Consider the following 16,147-nt stretch of genomic DNA (forward strand, 5'->3'; position numbering starts at 1 on the left):
CGCATTCGTCCTTTTGCTTAGAACAGAACAATCAGCGTCTGGATTCTTGAATTTAACAAGATTAATTATAGTGATCATTTTGCCCAGATTGATCCCAAATGTGGAGACTTGGTAGGAAAATATGAAACTGCAAACTTTGCGATAAAGACTGTCTCTCCCATGCTGGGCAAGAATTTTAGGTTAAAGGGTCTGTGACCTCTAAAGCTGTCCCTTTTCTCATGTGAAACTAGGAGATGGGAGGGAAAAACGGCTAGATCTGCCCTCCTTTTACCGAAGATGGTAAAAGGATTTCTTCCAGGGTTGGCTAAAAACGTGCCCTAAGCCAGATGTAGCACGTTGCACATAACCCGCCAGTCGACAGGTATGTAAAGATTCCTAACTTTGAGGGGTGATGGACCTTAAAGAAATTGGGAAAAACAGTAATACGGGCTTAGTGTGAGATCTCAGCTTAGTCCGTAGTTTAATCTCCTACTGGAGTAGGAACCGGAGAGAACAGATAGAAACAGCTCTCGCTAATTTTTGAGACCAAAACATACCCATAAACTATAGGCAAAACTATAGGAAGAATCTTAGAGAGAGATGAGGAATCAAAGATTAAGTTGGTGTATTTGGGAGACTACAGCGGAAATGACTGTTTTACCACATTTTATATTTGTACGGTTTTTCAGCACACTTTCATGAACTCTTATTTAATCGTGCATGAAAACTGGGTGTTCAGTATTTTCATGGCAGCTGATCTTTTTCTACAAGAACTGAACATTTCTCAAGTCACTTATATTTTTAATCATTTCATAGACTCAGTTGTAAATTGGAAGGGGTTTTAAGCTTTCAATCCCCTTCTTTTTTGTAAATGATGAAACTGGGACCTTGAGTGGTGAAATAACTCACCTAATGTAACAAGACTGTGACACTGGAACTTGTGCCACTTTGTGGACACATATAGTGAAAGACTGACTGGCTCACTTTTATTTAATATACCTCCAATTTTCTCTGAACTCATTCTTCTACCTTCTCTTGACATCATCTAATGAAGCAGAATTCTCCAAATCTAGAAATTGTATTGGGACCCTAATTCAATAGCTTTCTATCAATATTTTATGTGCTGACATCACAGAACTGTGGAGGAATTTAAATGAGATTGGAAAGTTGGTAGCCTCATTAGTATATTAAGTGGTTATAGTCTTCATTTTCCTCCCTCATCCAGACAGAGAGAAAGAGAGAGAGAGAGAGAGAGAGAGAGAGCGCGCGCGAGCGCGCGCGCGCGCGCCTGAGTCTCTTGATATGATCTTCCCAGATTTTCATTATTTGTTCCAACAGTTTCCTCCAAATTTCAAAAATTTTTATTTTGAAAGAATGAGAGAAATAAGACACAGGGGTATCAATTAATGAGAACAATGACAGTGAAGAAATACAATAATTTTACTACACACACACACACACACACACAGACACACACAAAACACCCCCACCCTTTTCCCCATCCCTGGCACAATAATAATAAAACCATCAAAGCGCATCTAACAAGGAGAAACACCGGTACGTAATGAAGAAAGCAAATTTTCATACTGCTGGATCCAACTAACCCATATCAAATGTCCTTCCTCCAGCTAAACTCCACCCACCGGAATGATGAAGTGTAGAGGAGACAACTTTGGGGGTAGCTTATATCTATGTTTATACTTGCAAAGTTCAGTGAAGATTCCATAAGAGTGGTAAATCTATTTGTCAGGGAAATGCTGGGTACAGCTCTTCAGTCAAATTTCAGATGATTTAAGAATATTTTAGATTCACAGTCTTCTAACAGGAATAATCATTGCTACCTCAATCACAACACTGGAGAAGCTGCCAAACCCTGGTTAGTTGCTGAGAATGGTGGAAGTGAGGCAGCTTTTGGCTTAAGAAAATTTAAAAAAACAAAACAAAACAAAACAGAAACAAGTTTACTTCTTCAGTTTCAAACTGGGTAAAGGAGCTTAGTAGGTTGGGGTTGGACAAAAGCAAGGTGAAATTTCCAATTTCATTACTTGAAGAATTAGATTATCTATTGACTGCATAGATTCCTTATTTTAATTAAACTCAATATGGAGCATTTAAAATTTAAACAACTGTTAAAAGTAGAGGCTAATTAATTTTACACACAAGTCACTGCCTAAAATTGAAGGAAATTTTTCTAAGTGGTAGGTTCACGTTTCCAGCTTAATTTATCAAGGGATTCCCCCATCCCATGGGAATTCATAGTTTGTTTTATATCAAAAGTGAGATTCTCTTTATAATGTTTATTTTATTGTCTTCACTAGACTCAGTCCATAAAGGGAAGGATACCTGTGCAGGGTTAGTTCAAGGTTAGAGCCTTCTCCTCCGCATGTGCATGCACACACACAGTAAATACATTTTCCCACACTCAGTCTCACAGTCACATGCTTCCTGGAGTCCATCTCACAAAAGTACTTCAATAGTTAGCCATATACATGTACATGCAGCAAGATGTGAGAATTGCCCCCAGAGTGATTAAAGGTGGTACACATATGTCTACGTGGGGAGGTCATTTCAAGGTATAGGCATACACAAGCCAACAGGGCCATTAACTTGTAGATTATATTTTTCCCTTTCTCCCAAGATAAATAAATCAAATGAAAAACATATCTTCCTGGGTGTCATGGAGGCAACTGCCTGGAAGGTTCACTTTTTACACTTCCAACTTCCTATGACAACTTCATTTTGCCCTGAGGGGCCTTCTCATATAAGGAAGGCTGCTCCTCAGCTTTCCCCGCATTTCCCACGTTTCCAAGGGGTGAGGGCTTCGTCTCAGAAGAGCGGTCTTCAGGCTTGCGGGCAATCAGCAGGCGGCAGGTGAGCAGGATTCCAAACACCAGGGCATGGGCATAGCGTTTGAGAGGATCACCGACTAGCTGGTGGAAGAAGAGCACAACCAACACCAGCAAGAGCAGGAAGAAGTTGGCTACATCTTTGGGACGTCCAGGCACAAGGGTCATGACAATGCCACAGGCCACCTCAAGAGCACCAATGCTTTTACGGAGGAGAATGGAATTGATCCCCATTTTCTTCAGCAGAGGAAGGGCTCGGACATAGGTCTTGTAAGCACGTTTCTGGAGTAGAATACCATAAGGAAATCACTGCATTAACTATGATTTTAACATTAGAATGAAGAAAACATTCCCTTTCCACACCAGCCAATGGTGTCCCATTTTTACTGTTCCCCTAAATAAAAGCCTTGTAATTAAGATAAAGAAAAAAAGCAAGCAATCTGCTGAGATCCCTGTGATTTAAACCTTAGTAACAGTATGGAAGGTAAGAGAATTTGACTTCATATTTTAAATTTTTTTCTGATTATCAGTCACAAACAACATTAAGAATTTAAAAGAAAATTCATCAGGCCCATAAAATGGGTACAGATTAGCCACATCCACATTTTCTAGTGCCTGCCTTGTCCAAACCTAAAGGCATAAGAATATCAACAAAAATGAAACAGGGCAAGGCACAGTATGCTAAAGCCTCACTAATTTGGGCTTCCCTAATTTGGAATCTGTGATTATTCAGAAACTTCAGCTGAGCTGGAGTTTATATTTGTGGAATTTGTAAAAAAAAAAAAAAGTGTGCTAAGCAAGTAGAAAATTAAAAATATATGTAAACATTAGCCCCTTTTGTATCTTTAAAATATAGTAGGACAGAAATCATTCTCATGGTCATTGAGATAAACCCCCAGGCCTTTATAAGATACTACTTTGATTTGCCTGGTTCAGGTTCATTAATTTTAATTCAACAAATATTTATCGAACACCTACTATAGATTATTTGATGGAAATATATGGATGAATACGACCAGGTCAAGGAGCTCTTGGTCTAGCCTAGGGAAACAGATACATAAATAGCATTATAAAGCAGCATGATAAGTGCTTTATAATAGAGGTCTGTACAGTGTCTAATTGTAGCCCAAAGGGAGACATTATAGGACAGAGGAGGGAGTCACAAGATATATTACAAAGTAATAGAATTATATGGACCTTAGAGTGATAGATAATCGTATTTTTCACTATTCAGAGTGGCCTGATCCTTATATTGTACTAAATTGATGGGATTTCATTAAGTGTCTTATTGGGTTGGCCCACTGCTTTGTTTTCATTAAGTATCCATTTGTCCATTCAATATTTATTGTCTCCTTATGTGAGGCACTGAACTAGGTACGTTGAATACAGATATCAGTTATTCAAAGGCCCTGTCTTCCTGAAGCTTGAGTTTATAAGGGGAAAACAGTTATGCAAATACATAAGTGCAATAAACTATTATGGGTGCTGAATAAAATTATGTAAGTGGGTACAGTGGAGGCACACCAGAGGAAATGGTCAAGTCTTCCTAGATGGAGACTGAGAAAAGCTAGAGTCGAATCTTCACAGAAGATTGGATGTTTGCAAGATCAATAAGGGAAGGTTATTGCAGGCAGGGAAATCTGGATGAGCAAAGACCTTTAAAAACAAATTAGATTGGTGTGTTGTGAATACTGCCCTAGTTCAGAACAGGTTGGGGAAGAATGCAGTGACATGAGACAGGGGTGATGGTTATAAATCAGATCACATATGTTGTGTTGTGGAGCTGGACTTTATCCCATAGTCCAGGGGAAGCAACATAATTTGCTTTTAAGGAAGCTCCCTTTGGAAATAATGTGGAGGATGGAAGCAAGGAAACCAAGTGAGAGACCTGGACTAGAGTAATGACAGTAAGAATACAGGGAGGGGAACGAAGTCAAGGATACTTTGAATGCAAAATTAACAGAATTTGATGTCTTATTGGATATGGACATTGAAGGAAAAAGAAGTCAAGAAAGATTATCTGGTTTCTGGCTTGTGTGCCTGAATAGAAGTTTGGGAATGCACACAGAGGAAATAGTTGAGGGTGGCAGAGGGAAGGAAGGAATTAGGAATTCAATTTGGGTTTTTTCTGTATTGAAGTATCTCTAAGACAACAAAATGGTGATGTTTGGTAGGCAGTCAGTAAGTGAGGTCTGGGATAAAAATATAGAATTGATAGTCATTGGCATGCCCATGTAGAATGTATACAGTGGGGAAAAAATGTGTGACAGACATTTAAGGAATGGAGAGAGGAAGAGTGTCCACAAAGTAGAAGAAAGTGTAGTCAGAAAAGTATGAGGAAAACTGGTAGAGATCGGGACATGGGGGCCAAGAGAGGTTTTAAGAAGAGATCAGTCAGATAAATATCCAGAAGTTGAACTGTTGGGTCATAGGGTAGTTCTATTTTTAATTTTTTAGCAACCTCCATAATACCAGCTTCCATAGTGACTGAATCAATTTACAATCCTGCCAACAGTGCAGAAGGGTTCTTTTTCTTCACATCCTCACTAACAAAATTAAAACACTAATTTGAAAAGATATATGCACCCCTATGTTCATTTACAATAGCTAAGATATTGAAGCAACCTACATGTCCATTGATATATCAATGGATAAAGATGATTCTCATTCTCTCTCTCTCTCTCTCTCTCTCTCTCTCTCCCTCACTCCCCAATATAAAAGAATGAAATCTTGCCATTTGAAATAACATGGATGAACCTAGAGGGTATTATACTAAGTGAAATAAGTCAGACAGAGAAAGACAAATTCCATGTGATTTCACTTATATGTGGAATAGAAACAGACTCATAAATATGGAGAACAAACTGATGGCTGCCAGAGGGGAGGTGGTGGGAGGATGAATGAAAAAGGTGAAGGGGAATAAGAGGTACAAAATTCCAGTTAAAAAATAAATAAGCCATGGAATATAGTGTGTAAAATAAAGCATATAGTCAGTAATATTGTTAATAACTTTGTACAGTGAGAGATGGTTACTAGATTTACCACGGTGATCACATTGTAAGGTATATAAATGAAGAATCGCTACATTGTGCACCTGAAACTAATGTAATAGTGCATGCCAACTATACTTTAATGAGTTTTCAAAATTAAAATAGAAAAAAAGAAGAAGAGTCAAAAGTGCCAGATGCAAGATAAGTATTATGAGAATTGGACAGAAAGCCAAATTGACCTCTCAGAAGTATCTGGCACTTAGAATAATGTTCACACTCTCTAAGTTTGAAACAAATGTTAAGTAATTTTCCTCATTTCTGGACAAGTGAAAGCACCCTTATTTCATGGGTTAATTAACATGAGTGGCACAAGATAATCTATGAGGACTGTTAAAAGACTGATAGGTTAGCCCTGGCTGGTGTGGCTCAGATGGTTGGAGCATCATCCCGTAACCAAAAAGTTGTGGGTTTGGTTCCTGGTCAAGGCACATAACTAGGTTCCGGGCTTGATCTGGTCCAGATCCCCAGTCCGGGCATGTGCGATCCCCGGTCCAGGTGCGTATGGGAGGCAACCAATCGATGCTTCTCTCTGGCATCGATGGTTCTCTCTCTCCCTTCCTCGCTCTCTAAAAGCAATGAAAAAAGATGGTTTAGCCCTAGCCGGGTGGCTCAGTTAGTTGGAGCATCTTCCCACACACCAAAAAAGGTTGCCGGTTCTATCCCTGGTAAGGGTACATACCTAAGTTGTGGATTGGATCCCCAATCAGGGTGCATACAGGAGGCAACTGATTGATGTTTCTCACATTGTTGTTTCTCTCTCTCCCCCCCTCCCTTCCTCTCTCTCTAAAATCAATAAACATATCCTTATGTGAGGATTTTTTTTTAAAAGAAAGACTTATGGTTTAGTGAAAAGAGCATGTGTTGGATTCAAACAGACTTGAGTTCAAATCCCATCTCTGCCCCTTTCTAGTTGAGTATCCATAGGCAAATTATTTGACCTCTCTGAGCTTCATTTTCCTTAGCAGGGCTGTGACTAAGGTGAAGTAGATAAGGCTATTTGCCTTGAGCACAAAATTTAAAACAGTACCAAAAATACTCATTGATCTAGATAAATAATATTCATGACAAAAAAAATGTCAATTTTTTAAGTAAAGGTAGGATCCAACTCTGCACTTGCACCCTGCCTCACTCACCTCTTCTTAATTATATTCCAGTCAGATTCTGTCTTTATTTAAAATTTCACTTTACCCTACTCCCTTCCCTGTTCCTGAGCACATAAGGAAATACAAAATGTTAGTCATTTTTCCTTCCTCTTTCCATCTTAGTTTAAATCAGGGATTTTCAGAGAGAAATTAGGAGAGAGGTTGACCAGTATGTAGAGTAACACCCTGGGCTGAACTGAGCCAGACCCATGTGGAATGGAGCAGAGAAGAGCTGAGAGTTAGGTCACCTGGTAAAAGGGAGAAGCCTGCCCATTTTCCATCACTATTAATCCAGATGCAACCTGCCCAATCTCTCCCCCTCTACATTCTGGTGACAGTAGCAGGGGGACATTAGTGAAAGAAATCTAGACCTAAGAGGCTTATTTAACACTCTTAAGTAAGGACCATGTCTAATTAGTAGCACAAAGCTCCCCAAGAAGCAATTCCTAAATCCTAGGTGTAAGCTTTTGATATGATGAACACAGGAGGGAAGAAGAATTTCTTACTGTCTTTTTAGAACCAAGCCTTCTGGATGCTGGCTTAGTGGCTTCTGGAAAGCACTCCTTTTTTGGTTAAGGCTAACCACACATTATTCAAGAACAGATTCTAATCTACACTACAGTCAAATCTGTAGCTTGAGGCCAAATTCTGGGCCTTTAAATCAAGGTCCTATAACTTCAGTGGACTTTTCCTCTCTATTTGGTGTTACTCCATATTACTTTTTCAGTTGTTTTACTGAATTACTTGTTCAGTTACCTAACCTCTTAAACTGCAGCTGTGGATATTCTTGTGCATCTAGCTGTTGCCTCTTTCCTCCTTTTCTCAAGAAGAAACTGCATGTGGGTAAGCCATGTCATCAAATCTTTAGTTCAAAGCTGAGTACATACAAATAGCATCTGTTCTCCAGGACTCTAGGCAGGGAATGTTGAAGTTGTTGATATAGAACTAAGCTTAGATGGGGTTTTGACATCATAAAAAGCCCTTTATTCTTTCTCCTGTGGAGTAGGATGGAGACAACAAAAGATTGCCAGTTTCATCAATGCTTAGTCTGAGCCACCTCATTTCTAACAATAGAAGGGCCACATGTAACTATAGAAGGGTCTATAGCAACTAGATCTCCAAAGACTTTCATTGTTTTCTGATAATAAGAATAAAGAGAGTTAAATGAGTGGCTCTCCTAAAAGGCTCTTGCAATTCACTTTCTTAGGTCTGTTGCCTTTCTATTGCAATGACCCAGACCCTGTAATTACCATTTCCTTTTAGGGGAAGAAAGCAGAAAAAAGAATGTTTCAAATCCCTTAATCAAAGGCAATCATGCAGCAATATCCTTGACTGGGATTCTTAAGATAAGCTAAATTCCAATTTTCCTTTTGTCCCTAAATTACTTGGAGGAAATTACTACGTATTTTATTACCTCAGTTTCCCCTTTTGTAAATTAAATAAGCATTTTGGAGAGTTAGTCAAAGAATCACAGTATCATAGCCTCAACCTAGGTCCACAGGCACACATTTTATCATTAATGAACTACACAATTAGAAATCCATGTTTGCAAGCCAAAGTAATTATTTTAATGATAATAGCATTGAATCAAGCAGGTCCATTCTTATGGTATGAAGAGATAAGATTCACACATGAGTCAACAGCATATGGAGTCTTTCTTTAGTCAAACCTTTTTTTTGGTCATTTATTCCTTCTTATTTTTTTTTAAAAATATTTTATTTGTTTATTTTTAGAGGCAGGAAGGGAGGAAGAAAGAAAAGGATAGAAACATTCCTGTGTGAGGGATACATAGATTAGCTGCTTCTCACATGCCCACAACTGAGGACCTGGGCCACAACCCAGGCACATGCTGTGACTGGGAGTCAAACCAGTGACCTTTCAGTTTGCAGGCTGGCACTCAATCCACTGAGCCACACCAGCCAGGGCTTGTCATTTATTCTTCACAACACCCCAGGGTTCATGATCTCAAATTAATAACATTAAACTTGAACAGCTCAAAACCATTTAATAATATTCATCTTTGATTATAATTAATAACAGATCCAACCAAATACCAGGATAAAATGGGAATGAGGGCACGTCGTTTGGTCCACTTTAATTCATTTATGCCAATTAAGTAAAAGAAATACTAGTTTGGCTGGTATACATCATTATCCCATTTATGTAATGGTCAAAAGCATGTAAAACTAACCTATGCTATTAGAATTCAGGATACCAATTACCCTTGGGGAGGTAGTAACTGGAAGGGGCCATAAGGGGGATTTCTGAGGTGCTGATTATATTCTGTTTCTTAATATGGGTGCTGGTTACACAGTAGTGTTCTGAAAATTCCTTGCACTGTATACTTAATGTGCACATTTCAGTATGTATGTTATACTTCAATAAAATTTACAGGGAAAAAACTATATAAAAACAAAAGAGGATATTGACAAAAAATGTCGTATATATCATTAAATACTTATCAAAGCCTATATAATGTACAACACAAAGAGTGAACCTAATGTAAACTAGAGACTTTAGTTAATAATAATGTATCAATATTGGCTCATCAATTGTAACAAGTGTACTACACTAATGCAAGATATTAATAATAGGGGAAAATGGGGGTAGAGGGGTATATGGGAACTCATTACTTTCTGCTCAATTTTTCTATAACCTATAAGTGCCCTCCCCAAAATAAAGTTCATTAATTAAGAAAAAACAACACAAAAACTCAGCCATAAAGCCTACATAAGTGCTGCAAAATTTACTGACCTAATTATGATTTCCCTGAATCTCTGTAGGAAAAAATGCCACATGTGAATCACAGATCCTTTCTCTTTTTTTAATCCTTACCTAAGGATATGTTTACTGATTTGAGAGAGACAGGCGTGTGGAGCACGCACACGTGCAAAAGAGAGAGAGACAGAGAGAGACAGAGAGAGACAGAGATGTGAGAGAGAAATATCGATCAGTTGCGTCCCATATGCACCCTGACAGGGGATGGAACCCACAACCTGAGTATGTGCACTGACCAGGGATCAAACTTGCAACCTTTTTGTGTTCAGGATGACACTCTAACCAACTGAGCCACGGCAAGATCATTTCTTAAATGCAATAAAAAGCTATCACATGTTTAAGTGCCAAATGTCCATATGAATGATAAATATTTTTAAGCACTAAATATAATATATAATGTTATATAATATAATATAGATAACCATTGTAATATAATGCTCACTTAAAGAGGAAGCTGGGAAATATGGTCCTACTAACAAAGGTGGATCCCTTCCTGATTACATTTTAGGGCAAAAGTCTGACTTCTACTGTCAGTCAAAAGTCATTCTGAAACAAGCACAGTTGTTGACCACTGAGGAGCAATGAGCTCCCTGGCATAAGTGCCAATGTAGTTTAGCTTGAGATGGCTAGCTGTGTGAACTAAGCAAAAGCAGTTCACATCTCAGGGTCACCTTCCTCTCTGAGGGAATAAATGTACTGTGCCACCTCAGAGAGCAGTCTAAGCATCAGTGAATTACTATCTTATTGCCTTGTTGGAAAGCAATTAGTGGCAGTGATCAGAAGCATAAAATATTACCTACAGACATTAAATAAACTGCCCAAACATATCTGGAGTGTTTCCCCAGAGCTACACAAACAGGAGGACACTTAACTATAGGTTAGCATATTTATCAGTCAAATCAACAAACCTTCCCTATGAGGGGATTCAAAGAAGCAGAGACTTGCCCTATCGTCCTGAAGACCAAAAATCTCTTGCCTTCATTGTGACAGGATTTTTGGTGTTTTCTTACTATTACATATGTGGCCCCTTGTGCTTGTAGGATGGAACCTCTGCTAGAAAGAGCTGAATACTAAATTACAGCAAGTGAACCATTCATATTTTCCTCATCACTGCACCAGAAATTGCTTAGCAGCATTTGTAAGTGCTCATTCCCAATTTCAAGTGAATTAATGAAGGCATTTAGTCGAGGGAACATTGGTCGTGTTTAATTCACATGGACTTTAGAATACTCCAATGACAACTTGCTAAATCTGGAGGAGGTATGGCACAACACACACAAAATGGGCCATTCAAGAGAGGCATCTGGAAATTCTTCATGGGATCCAATGTGCATTACCCAGCAGCAAGTCTGAAGTTGTCAATATTAGCTGGTTGCATAAAGTCTATTCACCAGGGCAAATGAGAATAGTATCTTGCTCTTTTACATGCCTGATTTCTATTCCTTAAACTAGTCTAAATGCATGATTTCAATTCCTTAACTTAGTCAGGAATCCACTGCAAAAATAGAATTAATTATCATTACCATGTCACTTAGCATTTTTTGAACAGCTAAACAGATGCTCCCATATGTAATCTCAGTTAATATTTACAACTACCTTCTGAGGCAGGTATTATTATCCTCATTTTACAGATGCAAAAACTGAGACACTAACAATACCAGGATTTGAACCTAAACATATGTGACTCAATTTCCACTAATTTCTTTTGGCTTCTCCAGTAGAGACAGGAAAGAAGTTCATAGTCATTTCTCTGTTTGGTTTTTAACAGTGATTCTTCAGAGAGGTGATAACACCTGAGCATAGCACTAATAATGGTTTTAGAACAAGGAAAAAAAAGTTGGCAGAAAAGGAAAAAATCTGAGTTTGAAAAACGAAACCCCAAGGTATGGATTGGGGCAGTTGAACTGATACAAAATAGGAGAGAGAATATGCCAGATATTTTTAAGAATCAGTTGTAAATCCTGACATCCAAAAAAGCAGTTGTAACCATTTAATGACTTCTCTGAGAATACTGAGTCACAAACTTGTTTTCTAACATCTGCTCCAACAACAGCTTACCCTATGATCTTGGATCAGTTAACAATCAGTAAAATAAGAATAAATAAGAAAATGCATCTACCTCACAGAGATGTTTTGAAGAACAAATAATATTGCAACAACAACACTTGGGGCCTTATAAGAAAAGCCACTGCAGTCAATACAAGGCTAACTCCATCAGTGCAGAGGAATCATTCCTAAATGGAAAACAGAAAATCCCAGATAAATATGCCAGCTGATCTAGGGTTGGGGTCCTGAGGGGCTGTAGTTACCTTCTAAGAATCCAGAAATAGCTCCTAAATTATATAACTGAGAGTCATCCAGAGAATTCTGAAGGGTGATGACCAGACAAAACAGTGTTACAATGAATCATTCATGCACCCATCCATCCAAAAAATATCAATTGACTACCTTCTTTGGACTAGAACTGAAGAACTGAATTTTCCCTATTTCCTATGGGTTCAAGAATAAAGCTAGGCCAGCCCAGGCCCTATTCAGTGGGCCCTATCCCAGACAGCCATCTCCAGCCTGAGGCCCAGTGCTCAATGAAAGAGGAGACCCTAGGAAAGGGCAATCTAAAAATCCCCCCTCAAGCTTCAGACTACTGTGAAGTCTACCTCTCAGCTACATATAGTTCTTGCATTTCTTCCAGGTGGCCCTAAGGAGCACAGAAGCACAGAATTGTGCATATACACACACAAAGTTTCTGTACTGCTATACTAGATTATACCTACTTAAATGTGTTCCTTTGTATGATATGAAATCATATTTGTTTATTCTGCCTTTTATTAGACTGCAGTAGACAGCTCTACTCCCTAGGAAGAAACCTACTGTAAACCCATTCTGTGGTTGGTCCTCTTTGTGAGCACCTGCCAAGCTGGTAGAAAGCTTCCCGGTGACTCCATCTTAGTTGGATTGCGTGCAGAGCCTACACTGCACTTAGAGTGCCGCTTGGGGGCCTGTAAAGCAGCAGAGCAGGGTCTGGGACGTAGGGAGCATACTGAGGAAGGGTACTGTGTCCCCAAGGAAAGAGAGCTTAAAAATACCTAAGGTGCACACACACAAATATATAAATATATGAAAAGTAAAGCAAGAGCATATCCATTTATTTATCATCTAACACCACAGTACTACTGCCAGGACAAAAATGTAGTGGCATTTTCCCTCTACCCAGTCCCTCTGCCTTTGGTGGCTTCTGCTACATCACCTCCCCCACCCACCCACCCAATGCAGGCAACCTTGGATACTCATTTTGACCTTATTTAAATTCCATCTGGTCAAACATGTTGGGCAGAGGGGAAAGGAAAAAAAGAAACACATTAGAATTTGCCACTGGGGCTAGACCATGGCCCTTGAGTAGCAGCCACCCATTTCCACCCCAGGGGGATCCTGTGGTGAGGGAGACATGGAAAACACCAGCTCGATCCCTGAGACAGAAGCCAGAGCTGCCCGCTAACATTTTATGAGCATCTACAATTTGCCAGTCTCCATCCATTTACAGCTCATGTTGAGGGGCCCTGGAAGGCTCTGCAGTGGGCTCCAGGATTGCTGTGCATTCCTATCAATCTGTGGGGCTATTCCTCCTTGCCAGGGCCCAAAAGAGGAGTCTCTCTTGCCTTTTTTCTCTCTCCCTTCTTGTTCCTACCCTAAGCTCCTCTCGTTCTTTATCTTGAGAGCCCAGCAATGGGCTCCCTCTTATTACTGGCAGTATAGCACAAAAAAAAAAAAAAAAGTGAGAAGCAGGCTCCCTTCAGCTGGGGTGGGGAAATAAAGAGTCATAGTGATGGAAAGAGGCAAGAGACCAAAAGTGCTGGAAACATCCCCTGCCATCTCCTCGTACTCCACAGCAGAGGAACAAGTCCTCTTCAAGCCCAACTGGGAAGAACAGCCCAGCCCCCATGTTGCAGAGAAGATGTTTTGACCAGTCACCTTACATGATTTTAACTCTGCAGAGGGCCTGGCCCTGGGCATCCACAGGAGGCAAGGTGGAGATTATGGTCTATTACAGGAGAGAAAAGGCAGACTTTGCAGATTGTGCAGATTAGCACACAAAATAAAACAAAACAGCCAGCTCTACCTTGAGAAAAGGGGAGGAAGCAAGCTCTTGGTGACCTTTATTTGGGCCAAGACTGCTCTCCTCAAGGATAAAGACACGCCCAGTCTGCTAAGGGAATACCATCAGCTGTCCACCTGTGATGAGGAGTACCTTTCCTGCCCCTAAAAATTGTTCGTTCTAGTAGCTCATTCTCCCCCAGCCCTTTCCCTTCTTCCCCTTTGTTCTTCCTGAAGATAAATAAACTAAACTCTCCAGCTTGCTAAACACTTAGCTCCAAGGGAAGGAATCAGATTTGCAGACTGGTTGCCCCGACTTTGGGTGTGTTGAAAGAAGAGAAGGGTTCCTGCCAGTGACAGGTGTTACGCAGGTCTCAGCCTTCTGAATTAGTTGCGGGTGTGGTGTACTCGCGGGCAACCCCTCCCCCAACTGGCATTCAGTGGCTCCAGAACAGTTGCTCGGTGTGGCCCACAAATGAAATCGCTGTTGTCCAGCTGCTCCTTCCGAGCTGCAAAGTTATTGGGGAGACTGAAGGGTCTGGGTGGGGGTGGGGGTCAAGGAGATGGGACCGTGGCCTGGGAAGGAAAGAAGGGGAGAGGTATTCGCTATCCCTTGGGGGTGCGCTCCTCATCACCCGTTTGCTTCACTTACCATCTCATTGTAGGCATCCTTGCTGAGCCTGGGGGTCAACTTGATAGTCCCCATAAAAACAAAGAAGAGTCCCAGGGCCACCGAGAGGGCCACGACAGTTACGGTTCTGGGGGATGCCATGGAGTCACCAAGGCGGGTCCCAAACAATCCTCTGCTTTGCGCACCCTGTGTGTCTGTCTAAAGCGCTGGCAGTTATCGCAGAGATAGCGAGAGGGACGCTGCAGAGGCAGCAGGCAGCTAGAATGACAAAGGGAGAGGAGGGAGCTAGAGAGAAAAATTGAAAGATAGAGATTCTACCTCTCTCACTACAACATTCGCTGGGTCCTAATGCCCTACTCTAGCTCCTCACTGGCCAAAATCACAGTCTCCAAAGTTAGAAGAAGCCCTAAATTGAGATAGAAACTTCACGTCTTAAATGGGGAAAAGGTAGGTTAGGCTTCGAGCTCAGTCCCTGAGCCTCTAGCATGAAGATTAGGGAAGACATCATTTCTACCACTTCCCACCAGGCGCATTTTCCATCTCTGTAATCCTCTAATTATCAGTCCCTTTTTTCAACCTCTCTCATTTTCTCCCTCTTCCTGCCCTTCAATCAAATCTTTAGTCCTCAGAATTGCCCACTGGTTTAACTCCAGTGTTTTAAGCTTGGCATTCAAGACCCTCAGCTTATCTTCCAATAGCTCCTACTGCCACGTGCCACCCCCTCATCTCCTATCTACTCATGGCCTCTTACGACCTGAGCTATTCCACCTCCACTACATTCCTTTCCGTATTCCATCACTCTTCACTAATGTCCAACCTTTTCTTCAATGTCACCTCCTCCATAAAACCTTCCCTGATCCATTCCCAGCTGGATCTGAGTTCTTCCTCCTCTGATTTCCTGTAATAATAACCAATATTTATTGACCATTTATTAAATGCTAGACACAGCATTAGTTTACTTGTATTAACTAAGTTATCTTTACAGCAACACTGTGAGCTAGGTATGAGCTCCTATTTCAAGCATGGAACACTGAAGGACAGGGAAGTTAAATAAGTAACTTGCCCAAAAGTATACGCTAATAAATGGAAAGCCAGAATCCAAACCTAGGCAGTCATTTCCAGAGCCTGGGATCTTAACCGGCTCTTTGTATAATACTTTACATTATTAGTATGGTACTTACCTGATACTGCTTAGCATTGTGATTATACATATACACACACACAACATTTTTGAGAAGCAGTGTTCATTAAGGGAAAGAGAACAATCTGGAGTCAGACTCAGAAAGTGCAGGGTTTAAATCCCTACTCTGTCCTTAAATCTGTGAACTTGGATAAGTCCTTTATCTGAGCCTCCATTTCCACATTTATAAAATGTGGATGAAAATTCTGCCTCAAAGGTTTGTATAAGAATTCCATATAAGTCAATTGCCTTAACGGATGTAGTTCACTTCTTGCTCCTTCTGGCTTCCAAATCTACTTTGCAATTAGTTTATATTATAAACATTTAAAAGGTAGGAAATATATATATATAATCTCCCCATAGTACCTAGAGCAACACCTTTAGTGCATCAGACCTTAATAAATCTTTTTTGGGAAAAATTGATGAATTTAAATGCAAATATCCCTGAGAGT

The 16,147-nt window shown here is 40.2% G+C and overlaps 1 protein-coding gene across 1 annotated transcript; it reads right to left on the reverse strand.

Moving 5' to 3' along the window:
* Positions 1 to 1,406: 1,406 nt before the first annotated feature.
* On the reverse strand, positions 1,407 to 14,763 carry TMEM35A (transmembrane protein 35A). The gene is made up of 2 exons (XM_054572264.1): positions 14,537 to 14,763; positions 1,407 to 3,107 (listed from the first exon to the last, which is right to left on the reverse strand). The coding sequence occupies exons 1-2, from the start codon at positions 14,654 to 14,656 to the stop codon at positions 2,703 to 2,705; spliced, it is 525 nt and encodes a 174-aa protein (XP_054428239.1). The 5' UTR covers positions 14,657 to 14,763; the 3' UTR covers positions 1,407 to 2,702.
* Between the last annotated feature and the right edge of the window lie 1,384 nt (positions 14,764 to 16,147).

The sequence above is a fragment of the Pteronotus mesoamericanus genome, unplaced genomic scaffold (assembly GCF_021234165.1).
Source record: "Pteronotus mesoamericanus isolate MK-2021 breed Mesoamerican mustached bat unplaced genomic scaffold, CSHL_Meso_final contig_227, whole genome shotgun sequence".
NCBI classification, from domain to species: Eukaryota; Metazoa; Chordata; class Mammalia; order Chiroptera; family Mormoopidae; genus Pteronotus; species Pteronotus mesoamericanus.

Excerpts from the sequence above, each read along its gene's own strand:
- TMEM35A (XM_054572264.1), bottom strand. The coding sequence starts at position 14,656 with ATGGCATCCCCCAGAACCGTAACTGTCGTGGCCCTCTCGGTGGCCCTG. Across the intron at positions 3,108-14,536 it reads AGGATGCCTACAATGAGATG|AAACGTGCTTACAAGACCTA; the intron begins GTAAGTGAAGCA and ends ATTCTACTCCAG.